Source organism: Daphnia magna, linkage group LG1 (assembly GCF_020631705.1).
Source record: "Daphnia magna isolate NIES linkage group LG1, ASM2063170v1.1, whole genome shotgun sequence".
NCBI lineage: Eukaryota > Metazoa > Arthropoda > Branchiopoda > Diplostraca > Daphniidae > Daphnia > Daphnia magna.
Window position 1 is genome coordinate 5847156 of NC_059182.1, and position 25404 is coordinate 5872559.

At 40.5% G+C, this 25404-nt stretch overlaps 3 protein-coding genes and 2 long non-coding RNA genes across 10 annotated transcripts; 2 read left to right on the plus strand and 3 right to left on the minus strand.

The window, feature by feature from the left end:
• Positions 1–46: 46 nt before the first annotated feature.
• Positions 47–2732, minus strand: LOC116924275 (acyl-CoA:lysophosphatidylglycerol acyltransferase 1). 4 transcript variants are annotated; one of them, XM_032930812.2, is made up of 7 exons: positions 2648–2732; positions 1927–1992; positions 1660–1865; positions 1387–1592; positions 1044–1314; positions 806–954; positions 47–727 (listed from the first exon to the last, which is right to left on the minus strand). In XM_032930812.2, the coding sequence occupies exons 2-7, from the start codon at positions 1938–1940 to the stop codon at positions 485–487; spliced, it is 1089 nt and encodes a 362-aa protein (XP_032786703.2). In that variant the 5' UTR covers positions 1941–1992; positions 2648–2732; the 3' UTR covers positions 47–484. The 4 variants fall into 4 exon arrangements, with proteins under 4 accessions (XP_032786703.2, XP_032786689.2, XP_032786683.2 ...); XM_032930798.2 differs by having other exon boundaries at positions 2464–2708; XM_032930792.2 differs by having other exon boundaries at positions 2256–2708.
• On the plus strand, positions 2693–4197 carry LOC116924807. Its single transcript, XR_004395177.2, has 2 exons — positions 2693–3201; positions 3279–4197. It is a non-coding gene; the product is annotated as an uncharacterized LOC116924807 (long non-coding RNA).
• LOC116924200 (prostaglandin D2 receptor) lies at positions 3428–13515 on the minus strand. Of its 2 annotated transcripts, none has more exons than XM_045176654.1 (9): positions 13124–13515; positions 11187–11332; positions 10292–11065; positions 9047–9367; positions 7357–7490; positions 7168–7226; positions 6676–7079; positions 4390–4636; positions 3428–4147 (listed from the first exon to the last, which is right to left on the minus strand). In XM_045176654.1, exons 3-9 carry the CDS (start codon positions 10472–10474, stop codon positions 4011–4013), a joined length of 1485 nt encoding a protein of 494 aa, XP_045032589.1. In that variant the 5' UTR covers positions 10475–11065; positions 11187–11332; positions 13124–13515; the 3' UTR covers positions 3428–4010. The 2 variants fall into 2 exon arrangements, with proteins under 2 accessions (XP_045032589.1, XP_032786593.1); XM_032930702.2 differs by having other exon boundaries at positions 13117–13515.
• An 812-nt stretch (positions 13516–14327) lies between these two features.
• LOC116923901 (structural maintenance of chromosomes protein 4) lies at positions 14328–19355 on the plus strand. Of its 2 annotated transcripts, none has more exons than XM_032930459.2 (13): positions 14328–14476; positions 14560–15152; positions 15244–15455; positions 15525–15711; positions 15779–16273; positions 16338–16562; positions 16637–16966; positions 17032–17233; positions 17313–17581; positions 17663–17929; positions 17989–18248; positions 18331–18595; positions 18662–19355. In XM_032930459.2, exons 2-13 carry the CDS (start codon positions 14592–14594, stop codon positions 19319–19321), a joined length of 3933 nt encoding a protein of 1310 aa, XP_032786350.2. In that variant the 5' UTR covers positions 14328–14476; positions 14560–14591; the 3' UTR covers positions 19322–19355. The 2 variants fall into 2 exon arrangements, with proteins under 2 accessions (XP_032786350.2, XP_045032527.1); XM_045176592.1 differs by having other exon boundaries at positions 14338–14493.
• A 3705-nt stretch (positions 19356–23060) lies between these two features.
• Positions 23061–25100, minus strand: LOC123474546. Its single transcript, XR_006649339.1, has 4 exons — positions 24943–25100; positions 24726–24843; positions 24502–24622; positions 23061–23909 (listed from the first exon to the last, which is right to left on the minus strand). It is a non-coding gene; the product is annotated as an uncharacterized LOC123474546 (long non-coding RNA).
• Between the last annotated feature and the right edge of the window lie 304 nt (positions 25101–25404).

A 25404-nucleotide genomic window follows, 5' to 3' on the forward strand; every position in this document is an offset into this window, starting at 1 on the left:
TCTACTAAGTGTCCTGGTTCGGGGTGAACAGGCGATACACTCGAAAGAAAGTCGAGCTGAGTGTAGTTATCATATAATCAACTCAAAGATTATATCATAAAAAACGGCCATTAACATGTCAAAACACTGTGAGACCACTCTCCTCTACGTACAACGAATCCACAGGCGCACGGACACATAACATGATAATGAAGTCTTGACTTTGCACGGGGACTAAAAAAAGAAGAGACGGGCAGGAATTTGTTGTTTTCAAGGAATCGATGTCGCAAAAAACAAGAGGTAAGGATAAGGAGGGAGGGGGAGGTTTTCTACTCCGTGCTGTTGGGAAACTTCACAACGGCTAGCACGAAAGATGGCGTGCAACACGAGACGACACGAACGTAGACGAACCAGAGGGCGAATGGGGAGTTGGAAACAAAAAAGCAGACACGAAAGCTATGTGACTCGAACACGTGAGTGAGACCTTATTTTTTCGCCTCTTTTCTCAGAAAATTGAAGAGAAGAGCAATGTCAGTAGATTCCAATGGAACAGTGTGGACGTGATGTACAGGACGTGAAGGATGACGGTGCGGAAACCGTCGTGAAGTACTGGGCGCGGGCGGCAAAACTCGTCGGGTCGTCTGTGATCCGGAAACTTACCAGTTTCATAATACTTGGCCAACAGGGTGTCCTTCTCAATGTATCGATCGTAGACCCACTGCTTCAGCAACTCGTTGTCCGTTGGCACCTGTGACATAAAATATTAGATGGACATTTTCCTGCGTTTTCCAGTTGTTGCAGTGAAATCGAAATAAATCACAATCACCTCCGAAATGGGATAGCACCGGTAGTGGAATATGGTGTTGCAAGGCACGGCCGACGCCATAAAAATAGTCAGAATATCCAAGGGCTTGCCATCGGGATAGGCGATCGTCAAGTCGATGATCCATTTCAAACTGTCGTTGGCCCAATTCGCTGCAAGGAATCAAAACAAAAACCAGAAAAGTTGGCGTCAGCGCACCATCCTCCAGTTCAGATCGAATGGGAAACACATCGGGCATTACGCGAGAGATTGCCGTTGCCGTTAGCCATCATCCTTGCCCTTTGCGGGCCAATTGTAGCTACCACGTTTTGAACGGCTCCGACACGAGGGATGGTCGTGTGATGCAATATGGGTAGAGAATTTTGTAGAGCGAATTTGCGGCTGATCTCACGTCGTTTGCGCAAAAAACCGCCTTCGGGAAATAGGAGGATCCACGTCCGCTTGCAAGGCATATAGACATTGGACAGGTGAACAGTCAGTTCCGTTAACGACTGCTCTCGACGCGCTTTGCCCTGCAAACAAAGGAGATTTCAAGGTCAATGCATATATGGCTGCTTCGAACGGTGACTATGGTGACTACACACCGAGCTAATGAAAAAATCCTTGTGGAACCAGGAAACCACCCCGAAATTAGTTTTCATGAACATTCTGTCCATGATCCACATAATGTTACGGCTACGACCGTCCAAGGCCGCCATTATCAATGGCACATCAGAGGTTGACTGATGATTGATTAACATAAGAGCTTTATCATTGACTATTTTCTGAATGTCGTCACCCATTTCCACAACTGCAATAATCAAATATGGGATTACGTAGCTGTACAGCACTTCTTTAAATTGAATGCAAAGGCTCACTATCATAACCAGCCGTGTAGCTCCACGCAGACACCATGGAGAGTAGCCACTGGAAACCGAAGCCTTCCAATGTCAAATAAACTTCAGGGGAAAACCATTTCAAAGGCCAGAGGGTTAGCAACCACAAACAGTGTGTCGGTATGCAGTATAAGTTGTTGACAATGATCAAGAAGAACCGAATGCTACCCCAGATGTACATTAGTAGTCTGCAAGACGAAACGTGGAGGTCAGTTGAGAAAGATATCACATATAGAACACCCACTATACTTTGAGACATCCATGGTGACTGTTCACAGATGGTCTTCAGTCCATTAAGTAATGGTAGGAATAAATCTGGTAAATAAAAAAGAAAAGTTACTCATGATAAAAGTGACAGCGAAAAATTGCTAATGAATGAAACGATTGGCATGCTGAGTACTTTAGTGGATAGCGGTTAGGATAAAACACACAAACTGTATGCTGAAAAAAAAACCATATTTTACTATCAGTAAGATAAGCTTAGCTGATGGCTACAAGGGTCAAGTTTGCTCAGTGAAAACATTTTGACAGGCCACATCTGCTGAAACAGGAAAATGTCGGTTTTCTTTCAGACTCACCGTTCAAGGAAATAATAACACGAAGAACACCAATGACACGAATTTTTTTAATAACGATCACGAATGAGATTGCAAGTTGGACGGAGGAAAAACAAAACAAACGGAAAAATTATGATTATTCCGACTAGGAAATGCTCCGGTATAAAGTCGAGGGAGCGACCGGCACATTTCATGCCAAAGAAATGCCGAACAAAAAAAATTACTGTACCACTCTAGACGTAAGCAAAAAGTAACAAGATTTTCCTTAATTCAAAACGTTGGTGAGCCAGTTAAGATTAAGATTCAAAATACTAAATCTTTCAAACACTATGTTAACTGAGTATTCTCATTTTCTGTAAAAATAATATCCCTTTTTAATGGATTTTCAAGCAGGAACTGGAGATGAATCACACCGTAAAGCAAGCTACGGATCCAGTACCGCGTCCGGTACTTGGCATGTCGGCTGCTAGCCACGCACGAGCCGTATCGATCAGCAGACGACCACAGATAAAACGGAGATGCGAAACGGGAAACCTGAAAGAAAAAAACAAATACTTTTGCGATGCTAGCGCCTTTCCAACTAGGTCCGAAACTGCATTATCCCTACAGTCGTAGTAACGTGTTTCGCATTCTTTCAATCCGAAAGCTGCGCACCTGAAATCAAAATCTTTTCGCTAGGTGGCAGGAAACTGCAATCAGCACAATCTTTCCATGGATGTTGCAAGGATTCTGTAGCACCTACGACTACGTGAAACGTTGTTTATATAAAACCTGTATTTATAAATAACGTTACTCCTACGTTCGTTTGCTTTGTTTTCAAAACAAGGCCCTCCTTAGTTTTGCTACCATACCACAATGAAGAGTCTCGTTAAATGGTAGCCATTGGGCGGAAGTTCCCTGGAAAGGGAACGTAGCTGAGTTTGTCAGATCCTCTTTGAATCGTGACGACGAACAATCCATCGATCAAGTATGTTTAATTTCCAATGCAAATAATGAACGGCCGCCAAACCACGATTAGTTTCATCCTTTTCGATTTTGCTACAGGTTTTTATTCACACCGCAGCTGGAAATTTCTCTCGGGAAAAAAGGTGCATAACTTCTGGGTTCACTGTTCAACAAGGAGGACACGTTTCTTCCCTTATTTTTTATGCGAGTTGTTGCAATATTTTAGCCAATAATTGCAGTCAGTCGTGTTATTTATTTATTCCGTTTTATTTATTTATTTTTTGTTTTTCTTTTCTTTTCTTTTTCTTTTTCGTACTAGTGGGATAGTTGCAGTTTATATTCGCTTGTTCGGGAGGGATTTATTTACGACTTGGGGAAATTTTCGGGGCGTTAAAAACTACAGCAAAGTACACACACTCAGACACACACAAGTACGGCAGACACACACACACTCACACACACTTGGAAAGAGTGGAAGAAGGGAAATGTTTGGCGACAATAGACGAGATTTCTTGCTCGTTGTCTTTGTTTTTTTTCTTTGTCTTTTGGTGTTTGCTGAGTAAACCAAAGACGAACAACAACGCAGAAAAAAAACAAAAACAAAAGAGAGAGAGAGAGAGAGATAGACAAGTCAGAAGACAGTTGGTATTTAGGTTTTGGTTTTGGTTTGTGTTTCTTTTCTTTTCCCTATTCAAATATAACCAAAAAAAGAAGAACAGACATATCACACAGTGATCTGCTACTCGTTTGGTTTTTGTTTGTTTTTTTGAACCGGTAAAAATAATGACAAGCAAATTACTTAGAAATAATGCCCTAATATATTGTTTTGTTTCAAACCGGCTGTTCTCTACTGACCATGGGCAAACTGTTATCTTTGTCAGCCAAAAGAGTTTTGAGCGGAACGTAATCTCGATCTGGTACGGCTGTCGTTTCTTGCGTCTGCATTCCGTAGGCAAGGTCGCCGCCGACTAATCGCACAAGTAAAAAAAAAAAAACAATAATAAAATAAAAAAATAAATACAAAAATGTTCAAAAAGAAAACAAGAAAAAATCGCCATAAATAAAAGAAAAGAAAACAAAAAGAACAGAATGCAACAGAAAGAGCTAACAAGTTGTTGTCCCGCGTTCATCGTACACACGGGACGACCTTAACGGATGCAAAAAGGTAGTCTTTAAGTCTTCAAGAAAATAGGCAGGGAGGCTACTTTACCTGCCAACTTGGCGTCGTCCTTGGCCAATTGGGAGGCGAGCGATGTTTCTTGTCGATTCATCTTCCGGCACGGCCAGCACCGGGACGGATTGCAGGCCCGACAGCAACAGCTGCGTCCGCACTGGCCTCTCAACAGGACGTAGATGAAAGGATCGAGTACAAAGTTGAGTGCGATGCAGACGTCGGCCACTCGAAAGAAAACGCGCTCTTGGTTTTTCGGATTGGCCAAACCCACTGGAATGGCTACCTATTGATTTACATCAGCGATAATTTGCACAAAAAAAAAAACAAAACAAAACAAAATCCATTATATAACGGATAAAAACTTTCTTTTTTTTCCATTTGTTTTTTAATATTAAATTTAACGGAACGAAAAAGACAAAGACTGTGCAAACAAAAAGGGAATATTCAGTTTGATTCTATAAAAACGTTGCCGTTGTGATGGTGATCGATTTATTGCATTATAAGGCTCTTTATCACACTAGATCGCAGACATTTTTGGTAAGGCCAGAATTTTGTTCCGTAGAGTAAGCCGCAAACACACATATCGAATGTTCCGTGCCGAAAAAAAAAAAAAAAGGTTCATGCAACATGGCCATTCTTGTTCACCTATAACGATGTCGTGAATTTGAATGCCACACGGAGCTGCCCCGCCAAATGAAAAAAAAAAAAAAAAGTGTCTATTATAATACACCGTGGAGGCACGCAGTCTCTCAGGTTTCAACGGAGAAAAGAGAAAAAAAAAAACATTTTGACAGCTCGAACGAAAATCAAAAAAGAGAAATAAGGAATTGTTCGTTTGCGGCTTGACCATCATTCTCTATCAAGAGAGAAGAGACTATCTTCGGTGCGAATCGCTTTGCCGCAAATTTTTTCAATGGCAACTTGATTGAAGTTTCAATCCCCGCCAAGCATTTGTGTGTTGCAACTGAAATATTCCACGTCAACAACAAAACAAACTGATAACCGGTCGTGACTTTTTTTTTTTTTTGTCCGACTTCCGATTATGGCTCGGTTGTTCGGTTCCCATTTACAATATTAAAATGGGATTTCAAACTAAGAAGAGAGGAGGAAAAAAAATAAAATAAGAGGAGACTGTCACGCTTGCCCTGGGCCAGTGACTATACGTTCAATAGTACAAGTTTAGAGGCATGACATCCAATGAAGTGATATACGGCAATCTCTCTGGCACATGATAACACGAAATCCTCTCCTTACCCCTCCCCCTACAGCAAAAGGAGAAAAAAAAATGAATAAAAATAGATAAGAACGAAAAAATAAAGCCACGACATTATACAGATAAATGTATAGTCGAGTCTCACGCCGGACATCCGATACCACCGAAGCTTTCACGATACATTGAAAATCAATTATATATACATCAACCGGCAACAAATAGCCGGTGCGGAACGATTTTTTTTGTGTTTTGTTTGTTTTTTTCAAGAAAAAAAGAAGGAAAGAACGTTTGCCTTCGATAGATATATATCAGCCTCGTGTATATGCACATTCATGTATTTACGCTTGTATGTAGAGGTATAAATAAAAACCAAAAACAGGGGGACGCTCTTCCATGAAAAAGACGATCACGAACCAGCAGCAACACGATAGAGGGTCATTATGCATACAACACTTAAAGCGGGTCTTCGAGCTTGTATGTCTTTTTAAGCGTCTGCGTCCTTGCGCTTACGACTAATGGTCACGGTCGTCGCCGGTTGACAGAGGCCAACAGTTGGCCTCTGATATAGTTTTCTTCTTCTAAATACTAAACAGGATTGAACGTATACCGGCTGTCAAGATGCAAACGTGAAACCTCGTAATAAATTACTGAACGATGGCTTTTTATCTGTGTCGCCTGGCCTCTAACGTTTGGGCTGCGGATAAAGTGCCGCGTTCGGGATACCCAATATTCAAACTCTCTCTCTCCCTGTTTTAATCAAACACCACTCGAGGTTGATGTAACATTATTTACTGAAAAGAACAAAAAAAGACGCCAGTCTCAGCTGCATAGCTGGGACGGGAATGTCGGTCGACAAGGGCGTTCCGTTTCAGGACGTTATAGTGCCGCTATGGCCTATTCTGCATAGAACTCGAGAGCCAGCACTATGAAGAGTGGCACAGTTTTTTTTTGTTTTACGCCTTCCAAAATGGAAGGACATACGATACGTAGACCTGGCCCCCGTGATGAGGCAGTTAAATGTTTATTAGCTTGCAACGTATGGCTGCCGTGCGATGCGCACTGAAATGGATAGCCTATTATAAGGATGACTCTATTTTTGTGATTCTTACTAATTGCGGAATCCAGCAGAGGACGTAGAAGATACAGAGGACGGCCATCAGACGGGCGAATTTGATTTCTTCCTGCGTCTGGTGATTGGCACCGTGGTGACGGTGACGTCGTCGCGACGCTGAAGAGCTAGCCGAAGAGTCTCTTTGTCGGATGCTTAAATGATGACGACTGGTCGAGCTGTTGGAAAATGAACTGTTGTCCAGCTCGATGCTCTGGCGCACTGAAAATGAATCACGCAAATGATTCGATGGTTTGTCCCTTAATGGCTGATGTTGATTTCCAATGGCGGGCATTTCGACCGGATAGCGGGTCAATCTGCGATTGCCGCTCCGTCGATTCATCTGGTAGAGTGCCTCGATTACACCGAGATTGCAGGCCACAATCAGGACGCACATGGTCAAACCTAATGGCCCACATGCATAAAATCAATTACGTATGCAAAACGGATTTTTGAAATCATTATTTCAAGGTGATTTGGCGAAATAGCGCACCGAAACCGAACCAAACGTAGGCGTAGGCAATGTCGTCGGGAGTCGTACCGAACCGGTATCTGTTTTGTTTTTTTGTTTGTTTTTTGTTGTTGTTGTGAAATTGAATCAAAAAACAAAATCAATCAATCATGACATGTCTATATACATAAAGTCAAAATCATAGCCAAATGCGTTTCTTTTATTATTTACCTGGAACAACGCTTGTATCCAACTTGGGACGTATCATAGTAGAGACCGAAACCGAAAAACGGCAAACAGGAAAGTATCGTGACCAGAATCCACAATCCGAAAATCGAACTCTGAATTCGGCGATACGTCACTTTCTGTAATGTTTGTTTGTTTCAAATTTCATTATTATTATTATTATTATGTTTGAATCGATAAAAGTATCAAGTTGCATTTGCATACTGTACAAAGTAAAGACAGTTGGAGAGATTGCCTAATGCAACAATACTGCGCATATAACATATCGTTTAGCGATTGCATTGTTGTATAGTGCTCGTATCCATTACTGGTGTATACAGACGCACAGCGTGGAATACCAAATCGATTTGCGTGTGTTCTCTATTCACTTCAACTGCCTTGTTTTACACAGTGGGTGACTACATTTTGTACAGTAACGGGTACCCTGTTGTTTTTACAACTGGCCATGTTTTTCTTGTTTTTTTTCGGGCATCATTTGACAACAAGAAGAAGCTGTACAAAGACCGCCACACACATGCTGTATTGTTTTCGCCTTTCCGCCCCGATGTAGTATATGTAAGTAGTACTTGCCAAAATCTGTGTGGCTCCGCCCGGTGGTGCATACCAAACCAATCTATGTACCTTTTAGAATGTAGACTGATTGAACATAGTCTGCTATAGGCGGATCGATATTGTCAATGATCTTCCCCGACATCTATACGCGTATAGAGTGTAGAGTATAAAAGACGCTTTTAAAATCGGTTTGATGTGTCCGTTTTTTTATTTTATTTTTTATAGACAGACGGCATTGAGCCAAGTTTACTCTGGCGGAAAAAGAGCTATAGCAAATAAATTATTATGATTTTTTTTTTTTTAAGGTGGTCTTTTAATGTAGGCAAAAGAAAAAAGAGAAAAAAGAGAAGTGGAATTCTATCATAATCGCGAATGATGTATCCGTTTTTATGATTCAACCAACACCACAAGTCCACAAGACGATTACTTTGTATATATAGATCTCGAAGGACGCACAGAAGCGGCCAACTGCGTTTGATGAATGAAGATTCTTTTCAATTTTCATGTTGTTGTTGTTGTTGTTTTGTTGTTTGGTTCCAGAGAGAAAACTACTCGTGTCTGCATAATGGCTACACATATATCTCAGTCTGGATAACACGGACCTATTACGGGGAGGTCAGGCCTAAATATGGATTGCGCCATATACTCGCACGGGGCTGAATCTATAATAACACTACCGCCCCGATGTGTGTGTGTGTCTTTGTGTGTGTGTTCTGTATTATACGTCGGCAAAAAAGACGAAAGGCATCAATTTGACCCTGACTCTATAGGCAATAAGTTTTGAAGAGAAAAGAGGGCACGTTCAAGTTGTTGCCGCATTCCCAGCCGACTTGCCCATGCTGCTACCATACTATAGTCTACTACTATACACTATCGCTATCGATAAAAAACTAGTGTATATACCATAGTCGTACCTATCTATTTTCCTGTCCAATTGAAAAAAAGTTTGTTCTGGCCTGGTATAAAATGAGCCCCGTTTTTATGCACAACACAGACAGACACACACAGAGGCAGTGTAGGCTTTAGTATATATTTAAAGCACTATAATAACAGTCTGAAAGAATCGGCTTGGCTCGATGCCTCTGCATGTGTGTGTGTGTGTGTCTTATCGATATACGATTACCGTTTGATAGACGAAAGGTTTGGTGAGAGCGAACCAACGTTCGACGGCCATGGCCAGCGCGACGGCTCCGGATCCTAGTCCAAAGGCGCGCCAAAAAACGCGGACGCCGCAGAAGTAAGGCGTCAGAACCCATCTGCTGGGCATGTAGAGCTGCAAGTGCATCTGAATGGAGCTGCCCGTCACGGCTAGAAGATCGTTCCACGCCAAGCACTTGAGCATCAGCGTTTGACGCTTGTTGCGTGCCGTCTCATTCCGTCCCAACATTATCAGGGCGGCAATGTTGCCTGAGATGCCCAACATGTAAAACACCGTCAACAACGCCTATTTTTGTTGTTATTGTTGTTGTCGTTACATAAAAACAAAATTGGAAAAAAGGAAAAAGAAAAAAAAAGAAAAACATGTCAGTTTTGTTTTTTTCTTGTTTACTCGCATCGCCTCTTCACATTTTTTTCAATTATGATATCCTACAGTGAAAGGAAGCTCTTGCAATTTTCCATTAAATATTATATTAGATAGACGGAACCGACAGCATTAGTCAAGAATCTGCTGTCATTGCAAATCTAATAACTCTCTTCCTACGTCTTGGTCTTGCACAGCCTTGTGTATGGCGAAGGAAACCGAGCTCCCATAATGTCTGATGCACAATGATTGATGATCGTTTGAGCTATAGGGATACACGGGGAGCACTAGCGAAATGCTTTCAAAAATGGTTGTGTTGGCCATTGTTTTCTATCACCACCATACACGTCTAGGGCAATGTGCCGGACCATTCCTACCAATCAGTCTTCTTCTTGCGGAAATGAAGCCAAAAGGACAGCGAGAGAGAGAGAGAAAGACGTTGTAGAGAAACGTAGACAATAACAAAAGCAAAAAAAGAGACATGGACAAAAAAAAAAAAGCAAAACAAGGGCATGATAATATATATATCACGCTAAAGAACATCAAGAAAAAGAACGAGTTGCTGCTCTTTCTTAGTGACACGATCCCTCCCGACTGTTTGGACTTGACCACCCAACCACTAATTTATAGCTGCCGATAACGTAGAGCAAGACACAAAAAAAACAAAACAATGAGAGTGGTTCGGTGCGTTATGTGCTAACATATCCAGTCTTTTATTTTAATCCGCACGTGTCTCTTATATACAGCGTGACGGTGAACTTTCCTCTGAATTAGAGGTGCGCGTAAATAAGGTTTATGTGACAACGATGATCCTCGGTGCCCAATTAATTTTCATGATGGACGTACCTGCACGGATGGATTCAAGTGTCGAACGCTGCTGACGTTGGTGACGCTAGTGACGCTGCTGACGTTGCTGGCCGTTTCGTTGCGCGAAATCACAAACGACGAAGCGATCGATAGAAAGTCAGCCGCAGCTTCAGTAGCCGACTGGAAAACATTGTCGTTCTCGAGCAGATCCCTCGTATCCATGGTGATTTGGAGACACTTTTTTTTTTTTTTTGGCTCGAATTCCACTCAAAACAGCAGAGAGAAGGCACAGTTTCCCCCCCGCTGTCGGAGGTTATGTTTTTAATGTTCCCACCCCCCTCTTTTTTTTTCTTTTCTTTTCTCTCTCTCTTCCTATGAGTTGAAATGAAGGTGTGTCGTCCATCAACTGTCGCACACTCCGCCCACTCTTCAATTGAGCAGCCTCCCGCTTCGCATTTTTTTTTTTTTGAGTCTGTGTGAAGAAGAAAAAGCTATCAAAAAGCTGTAGCGGGTGGATGTATCGCGAACCACTTTTTACGGGCCAGCCATCACATTAGCATCCAGCATATTTACGCAGCGAGGTGCGCTCAACTTTCAGAACGTGCGGTTCTTTTTTTTGTTTCTTTTCTTTTCTTTTTTGACTATTATTTTATTATTCGTCGCTGAGCCGAGGTTGTCGTCGATATATGAAGAATCTTTTATTCGTCAGTCACTGACGATCGGCTACATACATATAGAGGAAATGGACGGGAAAGTGTTTGCTTGGTTCCTTATGTATTTGGTTGGCTTTGAATTGACGTCTTTTTCTCTTCTCTATAGGTATAACGTGAAAATAAAAATAAAAATAAATAAATAAAGGAAGAAAAAAAAATTCAACGAAAAATAAAAAAATAAAATAAAAAGAAAGGCTTTGATTGCCAAAATTGCTGCTGACTTTCTTTTAACAACGGAGGCAATCGTTGCTATAGCGGTAGGACGGGACGACGAGGAACGACAGGGCTCATTTTCATTGGAGAAGATTCTAATGCCGTTATATTGTCCTCCTTGGCTGCAACATCGCTCCAACGTCCCCCGCACATCCTAAATAAGGAAAACAATGTAGATAAAAAGTGTCCCTCAATGTTTTTTTCGCTTTCGTGTACGTGCGCTCGATGTGTACAATACAAATTCTTTTCTTCTTTTTTCTTTTTTCTCTCTAAATTAGCGCTAGTTTTTTTTTTTTCTTTCAATTTAAAGGACTTATGAAAATATGGTGCGATACCATCATCACGGTAGATGTCCGCTTATTAGCATCGAATTCGACGCAAGCGCCTTGTACCTTTTTTGTTTTTATGCGCTATCCATTGAAAAAGGGGGGGAATAAGAGAGAAAAAAAAAAAAAAAAAGAGACGAGTCATTTCATTTTCTCAGTGGCCAGCAACGAAAAGGGAAGCCCATGCCAAAAGGAATTAGTGACGGGCCATTGTGCGCCGCCGCCGTTCCTCGCAATCCCAATGGCGTAAGTAACACCGCAAACGATTTCGTTTGTTATCGCAAGTACGGAGGGGAAGTCTTCAATTTTAGCCGGGCAAAATGGTGAGGGCCAGCAGAAGTTAAAGAAACAAGACGAAGGCCACATCACTCCCGACTCGCTGTAATCTCGCAAACTTCACTGCTATATATGCAGGATATGTGTGTAAATGCAATGAGCCTCTTATGGCTATAAACTAGATGGCTATAGAAAAGACTTTGAAACGCAGCGAAGCAAACGGCCAAGAGAATTCAGACAATCGAATGGCCAAGAAACTTTGTTTTGTCTGTTTTGGTTTTTTTCCGATAAAAATTGGGACTGCGCACATTGGTGGCTCATCAGCGTTTTGGTGTCCCCTTTTTCTTTGATTCGGCGGACCCTTCCACTTTAAATTCCAGGAGCAAAGGGGTGTGACTTATTAGTCACTTGGCTTCGAGTGTAATAGATTACGCTGCCGCTTTTGCCAACAGGTAAAATAAACGCGTGCAGGTATATCGCTTTTTGTTGTTGTTGTTGTTGTCTCTCATTCCGATTCGTTTCTTTTCGAATGACATCGACCAACTGTGCACATATATATACTTCGGTTAACTCCGTATTTATAAACACATTCTCAACTAAATATACAGGACGCTGAGAGGCAAATAAATGGCAGACAATAGTAAGCCTTGTTTATACGTGAAACGAGCAGATCAAAAAAGGGAAGGAGAGTATGTTCTCGCATACGAGATTTGTTGACAATGGATGGATTTGCCATGATGGATCTGTTCATCTTGTCAACTCCTATCGCTCGTCTTTTTTTTTTTTAAGGTTACCACTCCTTTTCTTTTTTTTTTGGTTCTCGAGAGAGAGAGAGAGAGAGGAAAAATGCGCTTCCTCTTTTAAATCGTGTTTTCGTTCAATCCGGTCTTTTGTTTTGTTTTGAGTTTTGTGTTCGTCTTCTTACCGCGCACTCCATCTTTCAGTTTTGAAGACCATGCCAACTAAATGATATACGCCACAATAGTTGGTTGTGAGTAAACTAGCCACAATGTACTGGCCCTTTCTTTTAAAGGTTTTTATTTGTTTTGTTTCAATTTTTTTAAATGGAAGCAAATCTATTTGGAATTGAAAAGGCTCTACGTGGCGTATCAATCTAACATTGGGAGCTAGCCGTCGTAAAAGAAAAAGTCATTATGTTCTTTATTGACATTGATGGCTGAGCGAATTGCTATCTCTCTCTTTCAATGACAACATCCTTCATCTCTTCTGCAGAGGTCGCATCATCCAATCTCTTTGTGGCTTTCACCCTCGAACCATCACACAAAAAAGTGCATAAACGTAAGCGAACGATAAAAAAAGAAAAGGAGAGACTCACCTCGCACCTCAAGTTGCCATTTGTTCCGTCCAAATGGAGTCCAGCCGTATAGATAGAGTCCAGCTGAAATGCGGTGCGCTGCGTCCTCAGTCGTTACTCAAATCAACGAAACAAAACACGAAATCGGCCAATGTCCCCCTCCCTCCCGCCTCTCACTGACGAAACAAAAAAGGTCGCACAAACTCTATTTTTAATTTTCGAAAACGAGTTGGTGATGTAGCGGCGACGCTTATATCAAGCGGCAGTTATATATACGTAAGGAATAAAGAACTGCGCGTGGGTGATTTTATTTCTTCTATAGCAACTGGACGTCTGCCCGACGAAAAGAAAAAAGAAAAATTACTAGCGAAACGAATAGTAGTAGCACGAAATACAGAGAACAGCCAACTGAAGCTGAACTGGGTGGAAATCTCCCGCTATATACGCCCAACCCAGCAACAACCAGCGGCGCGACGGCGATATCGGCAGCACCTCCCGAGCCCACCCAAAAGAACCGGCCCTTTTCGGCCATCGAGCAAAAGCTCGCACTGCGCCCCATACCCGAAATGCTCCCAAATTGACTAAATCGCAATGATGAAACTTTCGGCGCTTGCCACCGATAGATCAACGTGCAACGTCTGGTTTATTTTACTGACGACACACTGGAAGTCGTTACAGTTCCCGCCATTGACGAAGCGCTTATCTGCTGTCATCAGCAAGACGCGAAAGACTCGGGTAAAAAAAAATAAAATAAAATATAACAAATAAAAAAGACTCCTCCACCCTGTTTTTGCCGAAATAGGATATAGATATTCCAGTACAACGACACGCTTCGTCTTTTGCATTCAAGAATAAACACGCTGCTCTGACTCTCCAATTGAGAATTCGAAAACATTTCCTTTTCGACTTTGTGCGGATTGGTTCCAGTGATCTATCACTCTCATCGAGATTACGTAAGATTGATTCTGTTCTCACCTCGCAAACCAAGAAAAGGTGTCGTTTGATCATATCGAATTTCCTAGACACTTGTGACACTTCCAATTTTTTTCAACCGTCAAGTTTCTCTTTAAAATGCCATGACCATTAGTTTGCGTTAATTGATGTATGCCACAATTCTTGTAGCCAGGCGTGATAGACTCGCCAAGTAGCTTTTGAACGCTGAAACTAATTCATTGAGTTCTGGCTGGGAAGTGCGACCCAACGACAGTGGTAGACAATAGGTTTATTCGTCGCCAGGTGGCACCAATTCGAATCCACAACAACGGTTTATCTGTCTGATGCAATTTGGCGCGAAGCGTCCGTCTCAAGAGTTCTTTATGCCTTGTTTTTTTCTTCTTCCTAGTTTTATTTAACTTTTACAGTGTTCAGTTTCGACGTATTGGTAATTCTCCTTTAAACGTAACAAACTTTTATGAGAAATTACTGAAGTGTGCCAGTAACAATACAGTGTTATTTGTGTGACAGATTCCTACAAACTACAACAGCGCACAAACAAAATGCCACCTGGAAAAAATAGACTAGATAACGTGGAACCTGTCGCAGAAAAACGACGAAAAAAAAGTCGCGAACCTGCAACGGATCAATTAAAAGATCCAGATGCTGATGTCGAGTCAGAAGCCGAAGATGTAGAAGAAGATGATGATGGAGATGCTGGAACTCATATTGGGGGTATATACATCCCACCACGCCCAGCCCCAGCATGTACTATGGATGCCAATGGACCACGACTGGTCATAACCCACATCGACAACATCAATTTTAAAAGCTATGCTGGGAAACAAGTGTTGGGCCCGTTTCACAAAAGTTTTACGTCCATTATTGGCCCAAATGGTAGTGGGAAAAGTAATGTGATAGACTCCATGCTTTTTGTGTTTGGATATCGTGCCCAGAAAATTCGTTCCAAGAGTGTTGCAGTCCTTATTCATAATTCTGAAAACCACCCAAATGTACAAAGTTGCTCAGTTGCTGTTCACTTTCAAATGATTGAGGATATTAATGATGATGATTTTAGTGTTGTTCCTGGATCACAGTTTGTTGTTTCCAGAACAGCTTTTAAGGTAGTGATGATTAATATTTCTTTGAGCTTTAATGCTTTATCATGTGATTCATTGTTTGATATTAACATGCATCTCATTATCTTATGTACAGGATAATTCATCATTCTACCAGGTCAATGGAAAGCGTGTTCAGTTTAAACATGTTGCCAAACTTTTGAGGAATCAAGGTATTGATTTGGATCATAATAGGTTTCTGATCTTACAAGGAGAAGTAGAGCAAATTGCCATGATGAAACCTAAGGCACCGAACGAGCATGAAGGCGGCATGCTAGAGTTTTTAGAAGACATCATGGGAACGTCAAGGTAGTAGTATAAAAAATTTTAAAAATCTTTTGCATCATAAATATGACTTCTTTTCTGTTTGGCCATTAGGTACAAAGAGCCCACCGAAATTCTTAGCCAAAGGGTAGAAACGCTGAATACCCAAAGGACCGAGAAGCTAAACCGCGTTAAGCTGGTGGAAAAAGAAAAAGACGAGCTCGAAGGGCCAAAAAATGAAGCGATGGCCTATATTAAGTTAGAAAATGAACATGCGCAACTTAAATTCAATCTGCAGCAAGTAAGAAAAAGTCATATATTCGCTTCCGTTTTAAAAATACATATATATTTTTTCTTTTGTTTCATAGCTTTACCACCATCAAGCGTTAAAAGTTATTGCCGACAGCGAACGAAAGAAAGAAAAAGTGAACGAAGAAATGGGTGATTTGAAGAGCAGGCTGGAAGAATTGACAAAATTCAAAGCTGAAAAGAACAAAGAATTTAAGGAGTGCTCCAAGGAATACGAGGACGCGCACGATAAGCTCGAAAAATCGGTCGCTAAAGTTGCTAGTTTGATCAAGGAAGACGAGAAGATGGTTGAAGATTACAAGCTCATTAACACAAGCCGTAAAAAAGCCAAAGAAACAATCATCACTGAAAAGACCAAGTTGGAAGAGTTGAATAAAATTCCTGAAAGGAACACTAAAGAAATAGAAGAAATCGAAAAAGTGTTGGCTGATTTGGAGAAGAAAAAAGAGAAGGAAGAAAAGCATGTCAACGAGATCATGGCGAACTTGCACACGGAAACGCAGGGATTGCAAGACGAGAAGCAAAAATTCGAATTAGAATTGCTTCAACTCAAAGTAAATTGAACGAATCTTTCCGTTGAGTCCATAAGCTTACCAGTTTATTTTTTTTGCGATATAGAAAGCGGTCAACGAAACGCAGGCTCAGATGGACGTAGCCCAATCCGAATTGGATATCTATCTTAGCACCGAGAAAAAAGAAAAGGGCAATCTTGACTCGATGAAAGAACAACTTGAAAAAGTAACCACAAATTCTACAGAACGACGTCGCAATCTTCAAGAACTCGAGGGTAACCAACCTAATTGGGCAAAATCTCTTTCTGACAAACAGGCTGAGTTACAAAAGGTACCACTTTTATAATAATTTTTTTATTTCTTTTTAACTTGAATACATTGATGTTTTTTGTTACTGTGTCATAGATCACAAACGAAGATTCACAGAAAAGTGAAGAACTTAGAAATATTCGTATCCGGCTGGAGCAAAGCAGATCGACTTTTTCTGCCAACAATAGTCGGGGACGCGTTTTAGACAGCCTAATGGAGCAGAAACGCAAAGGAACGTTACCCGGCATCTTCGGGCGTTTGGGTGATTTGGGCGCTATCGATGAAAAATACGATGTGGCTATATCTACGGGATGCGGCTCGTTAGACCATGTCCTTGTAGACACAGTAGATACCGCCCAAAAATGTATTCAGTATCTGAAACAATCCAACCTGGGAAGAGGTTCCTTCCTCGCTTTAGAGAAAGTGGTTAGTAATATACAGTACATGTATGTTTTATGCTTCTTGGATATAATCACTCACTATTATTATAGCAACACTTGATGGATGCTGCCAATCGTTCGGTAGAGTATCCCGAAAATGTCCCTCGTCTATATGATTTGATTCGTGTCAAAGACGAGCGTGTCAAACCAGCTTTTTATCACGGAGTACGAGAGACACTCGTTGCAACGGACTTGGATCAGGCGACTCGCATTGGTTATGGACGTGTACGGTATCGCATCATCACATTGAAAGGTGAGCGCCATTTTGTAATCCTTTTTTCTTTCTTTCTTGGAGACCTCAATAAAAAAAAAAAGGCTTTTGCGTCGTCTAGGCGACCTTATTGAACCGGCTGGAACTATGAGCGGTGGAGGCAAAACTTGTCTCCGTGGGAAAATGGGCCGGAATGTGACTACAGATACCTCAGGCAGCGAGGTGTCGGCCAGAGATATTGCTTTAATGGAAGAAAAGATGCAGAAACTCAATGAGGAATGCAGCCAATTGCGTCAGAGAAGGCAGACTCTTGAAGATGAATTGGTGGAATTGACGAAATTAACACGACAAGGAACCACCAACCTTCAAAAATGGAACATGGAAATTAAGGTAAAATGAACTCAGTAAAGTGTTAGAGATGAGGGAAACATTAGCAACGAGCTGTTGTTAAACATATTGGGATTGATTTAGGCTTTAGAGGAGCAGCAAAAGGCATTAAAGGAACAGATCACGATTCAGTCGACCAAAGTGGCCGATTCAATGGCAGACAAGAAGCGAGTCAAAGCAATGGAAGCGGCCATCGCCGAGAAACGTAAAGACTACGATGCTGCCAATGAAACGGCATCGAAAATTGAGACCAAAGTCCAAAAAGTTCACAGTAAAATCATGGAATTGACTGAAGGCAAAATGAATAAAGCCAGAGAAAAACTGGATGCTGTCACTAGCCAAATTGCAAAGGTAATGCAAATACGAAATCGGTACCGTCGTTTTCACTAACCTGAAGAGACCTTTTATAGCTCAGCACAGAAAAAACTAAACTTGGTGTGGCAATCAAAACTTCAGAGCGCAATTCAAAGAAGTCTCAAGATAAAATCGCCACTCTGGAACAGGAAGTGAAAGATGCCGAAAATGAATTACGCCAATTGCAAGAGCGGCGCAAAGAAATCGAACAGGAAGCTATGAGTGTCAAAACTTCTCAAGAGACCCTGGAAGCCACTGAAAAGGAGATGAAACAAAAATTGACCATCTTCAAAGCTGAACTTGACGCCGCTCTCAAGTAAGTCATCCATTGCACCTGTGAGCTGTGACATTTCGACGTCAAACCGGACCCTTAATTCTACTCAATTTTCTGCTTTTAGAGAGGAGAACAAAGTTCGAGCTGAGAAAATCGACTACGATCAGAAAATGGAAAAATTTGAAGAAGCTATAGCGTCTCATCGAGCCAAGGCTGAGCATTGGAAGAGAGAAATGGGCAAAATTAAGCTTCAAGCAATAGACGGAAATCCGGCCCCCGAACTCAAGCTTATCGCAGAGGAAGATATGGATGCAATAAGAGTAGATACGTTCCAGAATCAGATAACCAGAACGGAGGCAGAATTAGCAAAAATGTCGCCAAATTTACAGGTACAAAATGATTTCAGTTAATCCTTTTCTATTTCAGTAACCGTGCGTCGTTGGCATATTGTTTAGGCTATTGCCGATTACAGGAAAAAAGAGGAAATCTACCTAGCACGAGTTGCCGAACTTGACGATGTGACTCGACAGCGTGACGAAGAACGAAAGAATGTCGACACGCTTCGCAAGGCTAGGCTAAGCGAATTTATGGAAGGATTCGCTATTATCACTACCAAATTGAAAGAGCTCTACCAAATGATTACCTTGGGAGGAGACGCTGAGCTTGAGCTGGTCGATTCGCTTGATCCGTTCAGTGAGGGTATCGTTTTCAGCGTTAGACCACCGAAAAAGACCTGGAAGAATATCTCCAATTTGTCGGGAGGTGAAAAGACGCTGTCATCATTGGCTTTGGTTTTCGCTCTTCATTATTACAAGCCTACACCACTTTACGTCATGGACGAGATTGATGCAGCTCTCGATTTCAAAAATGTCTCCATCGTCGGGAATTACATCAAAGAGCGGACTCGCAACGCACAGTTCATCATCATTTCTCTTCGTTCCAATATGTTTGAGCTTGCAGATCGGCTGGTAGGCATCTACAAGACTCACAATACTACCAAATCGGTGGCTATCAATCCCAATACAATCGAAAAGCGGTCGGAAATTGAAAATAGTAATCCTGCTTCAAATTCACAAACAAATACCCCTCCTGTTTCTACCATGACTGTCGCATAAAAAAATAAAACAAATTTCTTATTTTCCTCACAGATACAGTTTTCTCTTTTGAGAAATGTTTTTATTTAAAAAATCTTAGTTCTAACAACCGAGGTCTACTGGTCAGCCCAGGGTCAGCAGCAGAGCTTCAAAGGATAGTTTGACCGCGATGTAATAGGAAGAATTCCAAACGTGAGAGAAAGAAACTTTCGTTTCTGATTCATATGGATTGCCGCTAGGTTCTCTAGCAGTTAGTGAGTCTGCAACAACATGAATTTTCTTAAAATCGCATATTTTGCCTATGAAAATAATAAGTTCCAGACCCAAATTTTGCCCGACTGCTGTGTATTTCCAGAGTTGTTAGTTCAGAGTTGTTCACATCCGGAAAACTAAATCAATCATCCAGTGCGTCGTCTGCATGTCCGCCATTTTAGCTGTGTGAACATGAAAAAATTTGTGCTCTGTTGTTTTTTAAACTTTCCCATTCTTTTGTGCATCTATACCAGCAAGTAAGTAACGTAGAACCATTATTCTTATCCAAGCATTATTTTTTAGCTTTTTTTATTAGACCTAGACAGGAAGCCTAGTATATTAACAAGTGATGATAAGTAGAACAGCAGATAGCATACAATTAATGCTCAGACTGCAAATTGGTTGATGCATTCTTATGCTTTTGGTGTTTACTGTCTCTCAGTTCTTTGTCAGAGCACAGCAGAAACAATTTTGCATAATTTAATGCTTGAGTATTACTTTACAATGAACCTTTCATGTAGGATCGTGTGTTGACTTAAAAGGATTGACTGAACTGTTTCAAGCTCAGGTCCACTAGTTCAGCTATTATGATTTAAGATATATGTGTTTTTACATCTTTTTCACCATTGTGTTCCACATCATAACTTTTGTGTTTACTAAATATTCCCTTATTTGATTTCCCTGAATCTTAATTCAAATAGAAAAGCTGTATGACACAAGTGTTTGTGTCAAGCACCTGTTGAAACAAGATTGAAGATGAGGAGCATCCCCTATCTTTGGTCAGTTAAATCACTATGGTCCCAGTAATCCAAGGAAATCACCCAAGCTAGTTAACAAACTTGTAATTTTTTTAAAATCTCACTGAATTAAAATCATACAACTCTTATTCAACAATGTTATGTTGTTCTGTAATCTGATTTCTTTACATCTGTTACGCAGGGCCAAGGAAAAAAAGTCCTAATTTTCGCCTCATCGCCGTCTTTGTCTTCGCCGTTTTCGTTTTCGTCTCATGGCCGTTTTCGCCTTCACCTTCGAAATTGTTTCATCGCCGCCTTCGGTTTTGCCATCGCCTCTGCCTTTGCCTGCGCCATCGCCTCGTCGTCGTCTTCGCTTTTACCTCATTGCCGTCTTCGCCTTATGACCATCGCCTCATCGCCGTCTTCGCCTTATGACCATCGCCTCATCGCCGTCTTCGCCTTATCACCATCGCCTCATCGCCGTCTTCGCCTTCACCTTCGCCTTCGCCATCGTTTCATTGCTGCTTTCACTTGCGTCGTCATCTCATCGCTGTCTTCAACTTCGCCATCGGCTCATCTCTGTCCTCATCGCTACCTATATCTTCGGCTGTGGCCTACAACGATGGAGCAATCGGATCCAGGAAAAAACTCATTGCGATTGAACGACCTAGCCGAGGTGATTCCCTGGTATAGTTTTGTGCTGTATTTTTTTATGTCGTGTTGTATAGTTAACCCGTTGGCTGCCACCCCGTTTGCGCCCCATTTTTTTTGTAGCTTATAGGGACCGGCCGCGCTGTTCTACCTCATGGTCTATAGCCATGGGGTGGAGCAGTCGCAATGGCCTCGCCGCAAGGCGCTTTAGGCAATGCACCATTAGGGACTTCTCCTTGTCGATGCGGTGGCGGATTCCTGAGGGTGTGCATTCCCTGTAACGGATTCCGTCACCGTGTCAGCCCGGACTTGTCTTCGGACAAGTCCCACTTGGTCGGCGATCCTTCAGACACGATGCGTAGCTAATGTAGTTTAAGCAACCTACGGGTTGCGTGGCCTGGCAGCCAACGGGTTAACTAATTAGTTGTATGTGTGTGTGTATGTATGTATGTATGTATGTATGTATACTTGTATTTATGTATTGTATGTATTGTATGTAAAACAGTGGAGGAATTGATGGGTGGAGGAGGGACAATAAAAAAATTCCATTTACTTTACTTTTTTATGTGTATTTTTTTTAAATAATATGACCTACTACAAATTGTAATATAAATTTATTGTCATACTCATGAGTAACAAAACGTACTGGGCGCGAACTAACTAGAGATTCTCAAAACTACTTCATAGTCTGTGGTTCTACTAACCTGTTTCACTTAAACAAAATTCAGCTATCAAGGAATAACTTTTCACTTTTTTTTTCACTATCGGACTACCTTATTGAATTTTTAGCCAGTATTTAAAAAAAAGGATGGTTAAGAATCTTTACAATGAATTTCTCTTTTACTTTACCATACGTGAAACACAATTATGACACATCAGCACAAGATCTTTTCACTGTATAACACTGAAGGCAATTAACCAATTTCAGCTTTAACTTCCTTGTGTGGCATTGGATGGAGATAATGATTCACCAAACACAAAGATTATATTGGATATATTTTATTTACATTGAAACAATTTCTTCATTCCACCTTCCACATGAAATTTATGTGACATTCATTTTGTCATGGATGGATCTAATGTGCCAACACAGCATATTATTTACATCCTGGAAATGGACAAAGCCTGCAAGTATAGTTACAAAACTTAACCAGTTAACAATAAATAGTGAAAGCCCTTCGAAGACCTAAAAGAATCATGGCAATTAGAGTTTAAAATATTAAAAGTAATGGGCAACTTCTTTTAAAGAAAATGTTTTGCAAAGCTGACAAGCAAAAGTGGCTGCATTTCAATTACAAATATGAAATACATGCTGGTGTTAAATGAGAATCGAGTCAAGGTTCTCCTTTAAATAATTTTCAAAGCGTGATAGAAAACTTCTCTCAAATTCAATTTTGCCCATAATATCTCTCAGAAGTTTGTACAGATTTGTTTCACTTTCTAAAAGAATATAGCAAAAACAGGAAAATCTATTTAACAACAAACCTGAAATTGAAGAAAATCAAAGGAGAAATTTCAATGAGAACAACCTCCATTATGTCTACCATTCTCGTCGACGACGCCATGGCAAATGAATCAGCTGTCAGTACCATGACCTTGATAATCAGTCAATGATTTGTCCCCTAGATGTCTCTAAAAGGTAATATAAGCATGAAGTAGCTCCATAGATGGCTTGCCGCTGGACAAATCGCCAGTACACTCCGGTGTTGATGAGCGCCAGCGTTTTTATAACTCAACGGTTCCCGGTGTTCGCGAAGTTCCCGATAGCCTTGGAGAAACAAAAATCACACAGTTTAATCAAAATTGAACGCTGATTTCGATTAAATTAATAGATTTCTTGTTGAACCAGCAACTTTTTAAATAAACGTAAATTAAGTGCTGTTAGCGTACCAATTTGGTTTTTAAAGTATATTTCCAAAACTAGAAGACTATCGGAAAAATAAACTTGAATTCCGTGGTTGTCATTCAATTCTGAATCGAAATGATGTATTTTAAGCAAAATTTTAAATTTGGCCAAAAATGAAAAAGTGGGAAGGGTTAGCCTTACCACTTTCGTCAAAATCTGCAAAAAACGACATCTCTTGAAATTTGATTAAAATCACATAGCATTATTCAAATTTATTACTGATTTCGATTATGCTGTTGGTTTTCTCGTTAAACCAGTCATTAAAAAAAATAAACGAAATTATAAGGGTAACTTTTTGTACAAAAAGTCGGGCTTAATTACTGAGTAAATTGTCGATAGATGGCAGTGTAGAATCTCTTCAAAATTCCTCAATTCAATGGTTACAATTAGAGAAGAGCAGTTGGTACAAGACGTCGGGCTAAAAAAGTCGGGTTTAATTACTGAGATATACTCAACGGCCCCGGTGTTCGTAAAGTCCCGATAGGCTCCCGACAAAGCTAGGGGCCTTAAGGCCTTAACCCGGTTCGCTTCCGGACATGAGGGGGATAAGGCCCTAAAGCTAAATCGGGCTTAAATAAAAACAACGCACAATATCTTAAAAACTAAATGGCGTTACTGTGCTAGTCAGTACTGGTTCGGTAGCTGACAAGTTGAAACCCTACCACATACTAAAAACAATACATTTTAAGGATTTTCTTTTCAATACATACAAAACGATAGCAATACTGAACAGACAATAACATACCATTAATATTTTAAGAAAAATCCTTTGAAACACTAAACAGGGTAGAAACTTAACAAACACCCATTTAACTTGCCACTCGTAATATTTATCGAAGACACACATCCAGGCCATCTAGTTTTCCTCCTTAAACCCAAAAGAAAATAGATTTTACTTTGAAATAAGTACAATTCTTGCTTTTAAATACTTGAACTTTACTAATCTCAAATAGTTGAATTCCAATTTTGAACATCAAAACCTAGAATATCAACTACTAGTTGCAAGACGAGGCGCTAAAAGATTTGTAGATAAAACTGTCGTTGTTTGTAAGGTCAGCCTGTACTGTTGATAGTGAAAAAAAAAAACATGAAATAAGAGCTGCGCCACCCTAACGCATGCAAGAAAAGTATTTGTAATTGTTAGAATAACACAGCTCATTTTTTAGTTTTGCAGAATGTCACGAAAATTTTCCGGAAGTAGCCAGAATTAGCCAACATCTCCGGAAATAGTGATCCCATAACAAAACGAGTAGAATTTTCGTGATCCTTATCAAATTTTGGGTTGGAATGACATGTTTTTAGCCAAAAGTCGGATTTGACCAAAATCGCGATTTTTCAAAGTTCAGGAAAATTTGAGATTTTTACAATTTTCGGGTATTTTGAGTTGATACATGAAGTCGACCCTAAATTTGACAAGGATCACGAAAATGTGAATCTTTTTTTCTGACAGACCAATAAACAGGGAGTTATTTGACATTTTAAAACCAGAAGTAAAACCAGAAGTTGAAATTCCGGAAATCTAAAAAATGAGCTTTGTTCTCCTTTAAATGGTTAACAAGATTTTGATAGTTGTAAAAGTACAATTTCAGTTCTGACACCTAAATAGACTTGAATCGAAAAATCATACATTTAACACGATTAAACCCGTTCCTTACTTGGTATTTAATGAAAACCTGCACCCGGGATATGAGAGTATTTGTCAAAACAATGTTCCAGGTTCTACTAGTTTCTGGCTGGATGCAGCTCGAGGCTCTTTCTCGTTCGTCTGCTCACGAACTGTCGCGCATGCGTGAAAGAAAATGCCATGAGGAATTACAGTTTAAGTATTGTTGTGAAATAATTTGAATAATAAAAAATGTGATAAAACAAAATTGGTTACCTAATACCTTGTTGAGTAATTGCATGCATAAAAAATTCCCGGCACTGGAAGATCGCAAGTAAAGATTGATGGGTCGTGTAGTGGGGCATCCGCTGCGTAAACTGAGTTGAGACCTGTTCTAAGGTAATGTAAAATTCATTTTTGGCTCAACCATTTCATTCACTTGACCTTTAACATAAGTATACACTTCCATGTTTTCAGAAGTTTAAAGATATACCTGCAATATGTTCTGATAACAAGAGGGATCTCCTACAATGTTAGGATCCAATTTATCCCAACCAACATACTTTTCTAGAAATTGAGTCAATGGAAGAGTAAGCTACATGAAAAATATAAGGAAATAAGGAAAGCAAATTATGCAGCAAGGATTCAATTTCATACTGCTTTTTTCTCCTACCAAGTGTCACCATCATTTTGAGGCTCATTATTCACACCTTTGATCTGGCCAGGTAACCGCCTAGATTATATATAACGGCACTAATCAGTTGTGATGAAATCTGATTTAATTAATATACATAAATATAGGTAATAAAATTAAAATTACACCTGAAAAAGCCGGAGTCTGAAACATTGGTTCAGTAGGGAAAACAGGCAGGAAAAACACACGAAAATAACCTAAAACGTTCCACGCGCCACCATCGGCAGGACCGAGCATGTCCTGCCTCCCACTGCCCCTCAG

Excerpts from the sequence above, each read along its gene's own strand:
- LOC116924275 (XM_032930812.2), bottom strand. Across the intron at positions 1,593-1,659 it reads CTACACGGCTGGTTATGATA|TTGTGGAAATGGGTGACGAC; the intron begins GTGAGCCTTTGC and ends TGATTATTGCAG. Across the intron at positions 728-805 it reads GGTGCTATCCCATTTCGGAG|GTGCCAACGGACAACGAGTT; the intron begins GTGATTGTGATT and ends TTTATGTCACAG.
- LOC116924200 (XM_045176654.1), bottom strand. The coding sequence starts at position 10,474 with ATGGATACGAGGGATCTGCTCGAGAACGACAATGTTTTCCAGTCGGCT. Across the intron at positions 7,227-7,356 it reads GGATACAAGCGTTGTTCCAG|ATACCGGTTCGGTACGACTC; the intron begins GTAAATAATAAA and ends AAAACAAAACAG. Across the intron at positions 4,637-6,675 it reads TCTGCTGGATTCCGCAATTA|GTAGCCATTCCAGTGGGTTT; the intron begins GTAAGAATCACA and ends GTAAATCAATAG.
- LOC116923901 (XM_032930459.2), top strand. The coding sequence starts at position 14,592 with ATGCCACCTGGAAAAAATAGACTAGATAACGTGGAACCTGTCGCAGAA. Across the intron at positions 15,153-15,243 it reads TTTCCAGAACAGCTTTTAAG|GATAATTCATCATTCTACCA; the intron begins GTAGTGATGATT and ends TCTTATGTACAG. Across the intron at positions 16,274-16,337 it reads TAGAATTGCTTCAACTCAAA|AAAGCGGTCAACGAAACGCA; the intron begins GTAAATTGAACG and ends TTTGCGATATAG.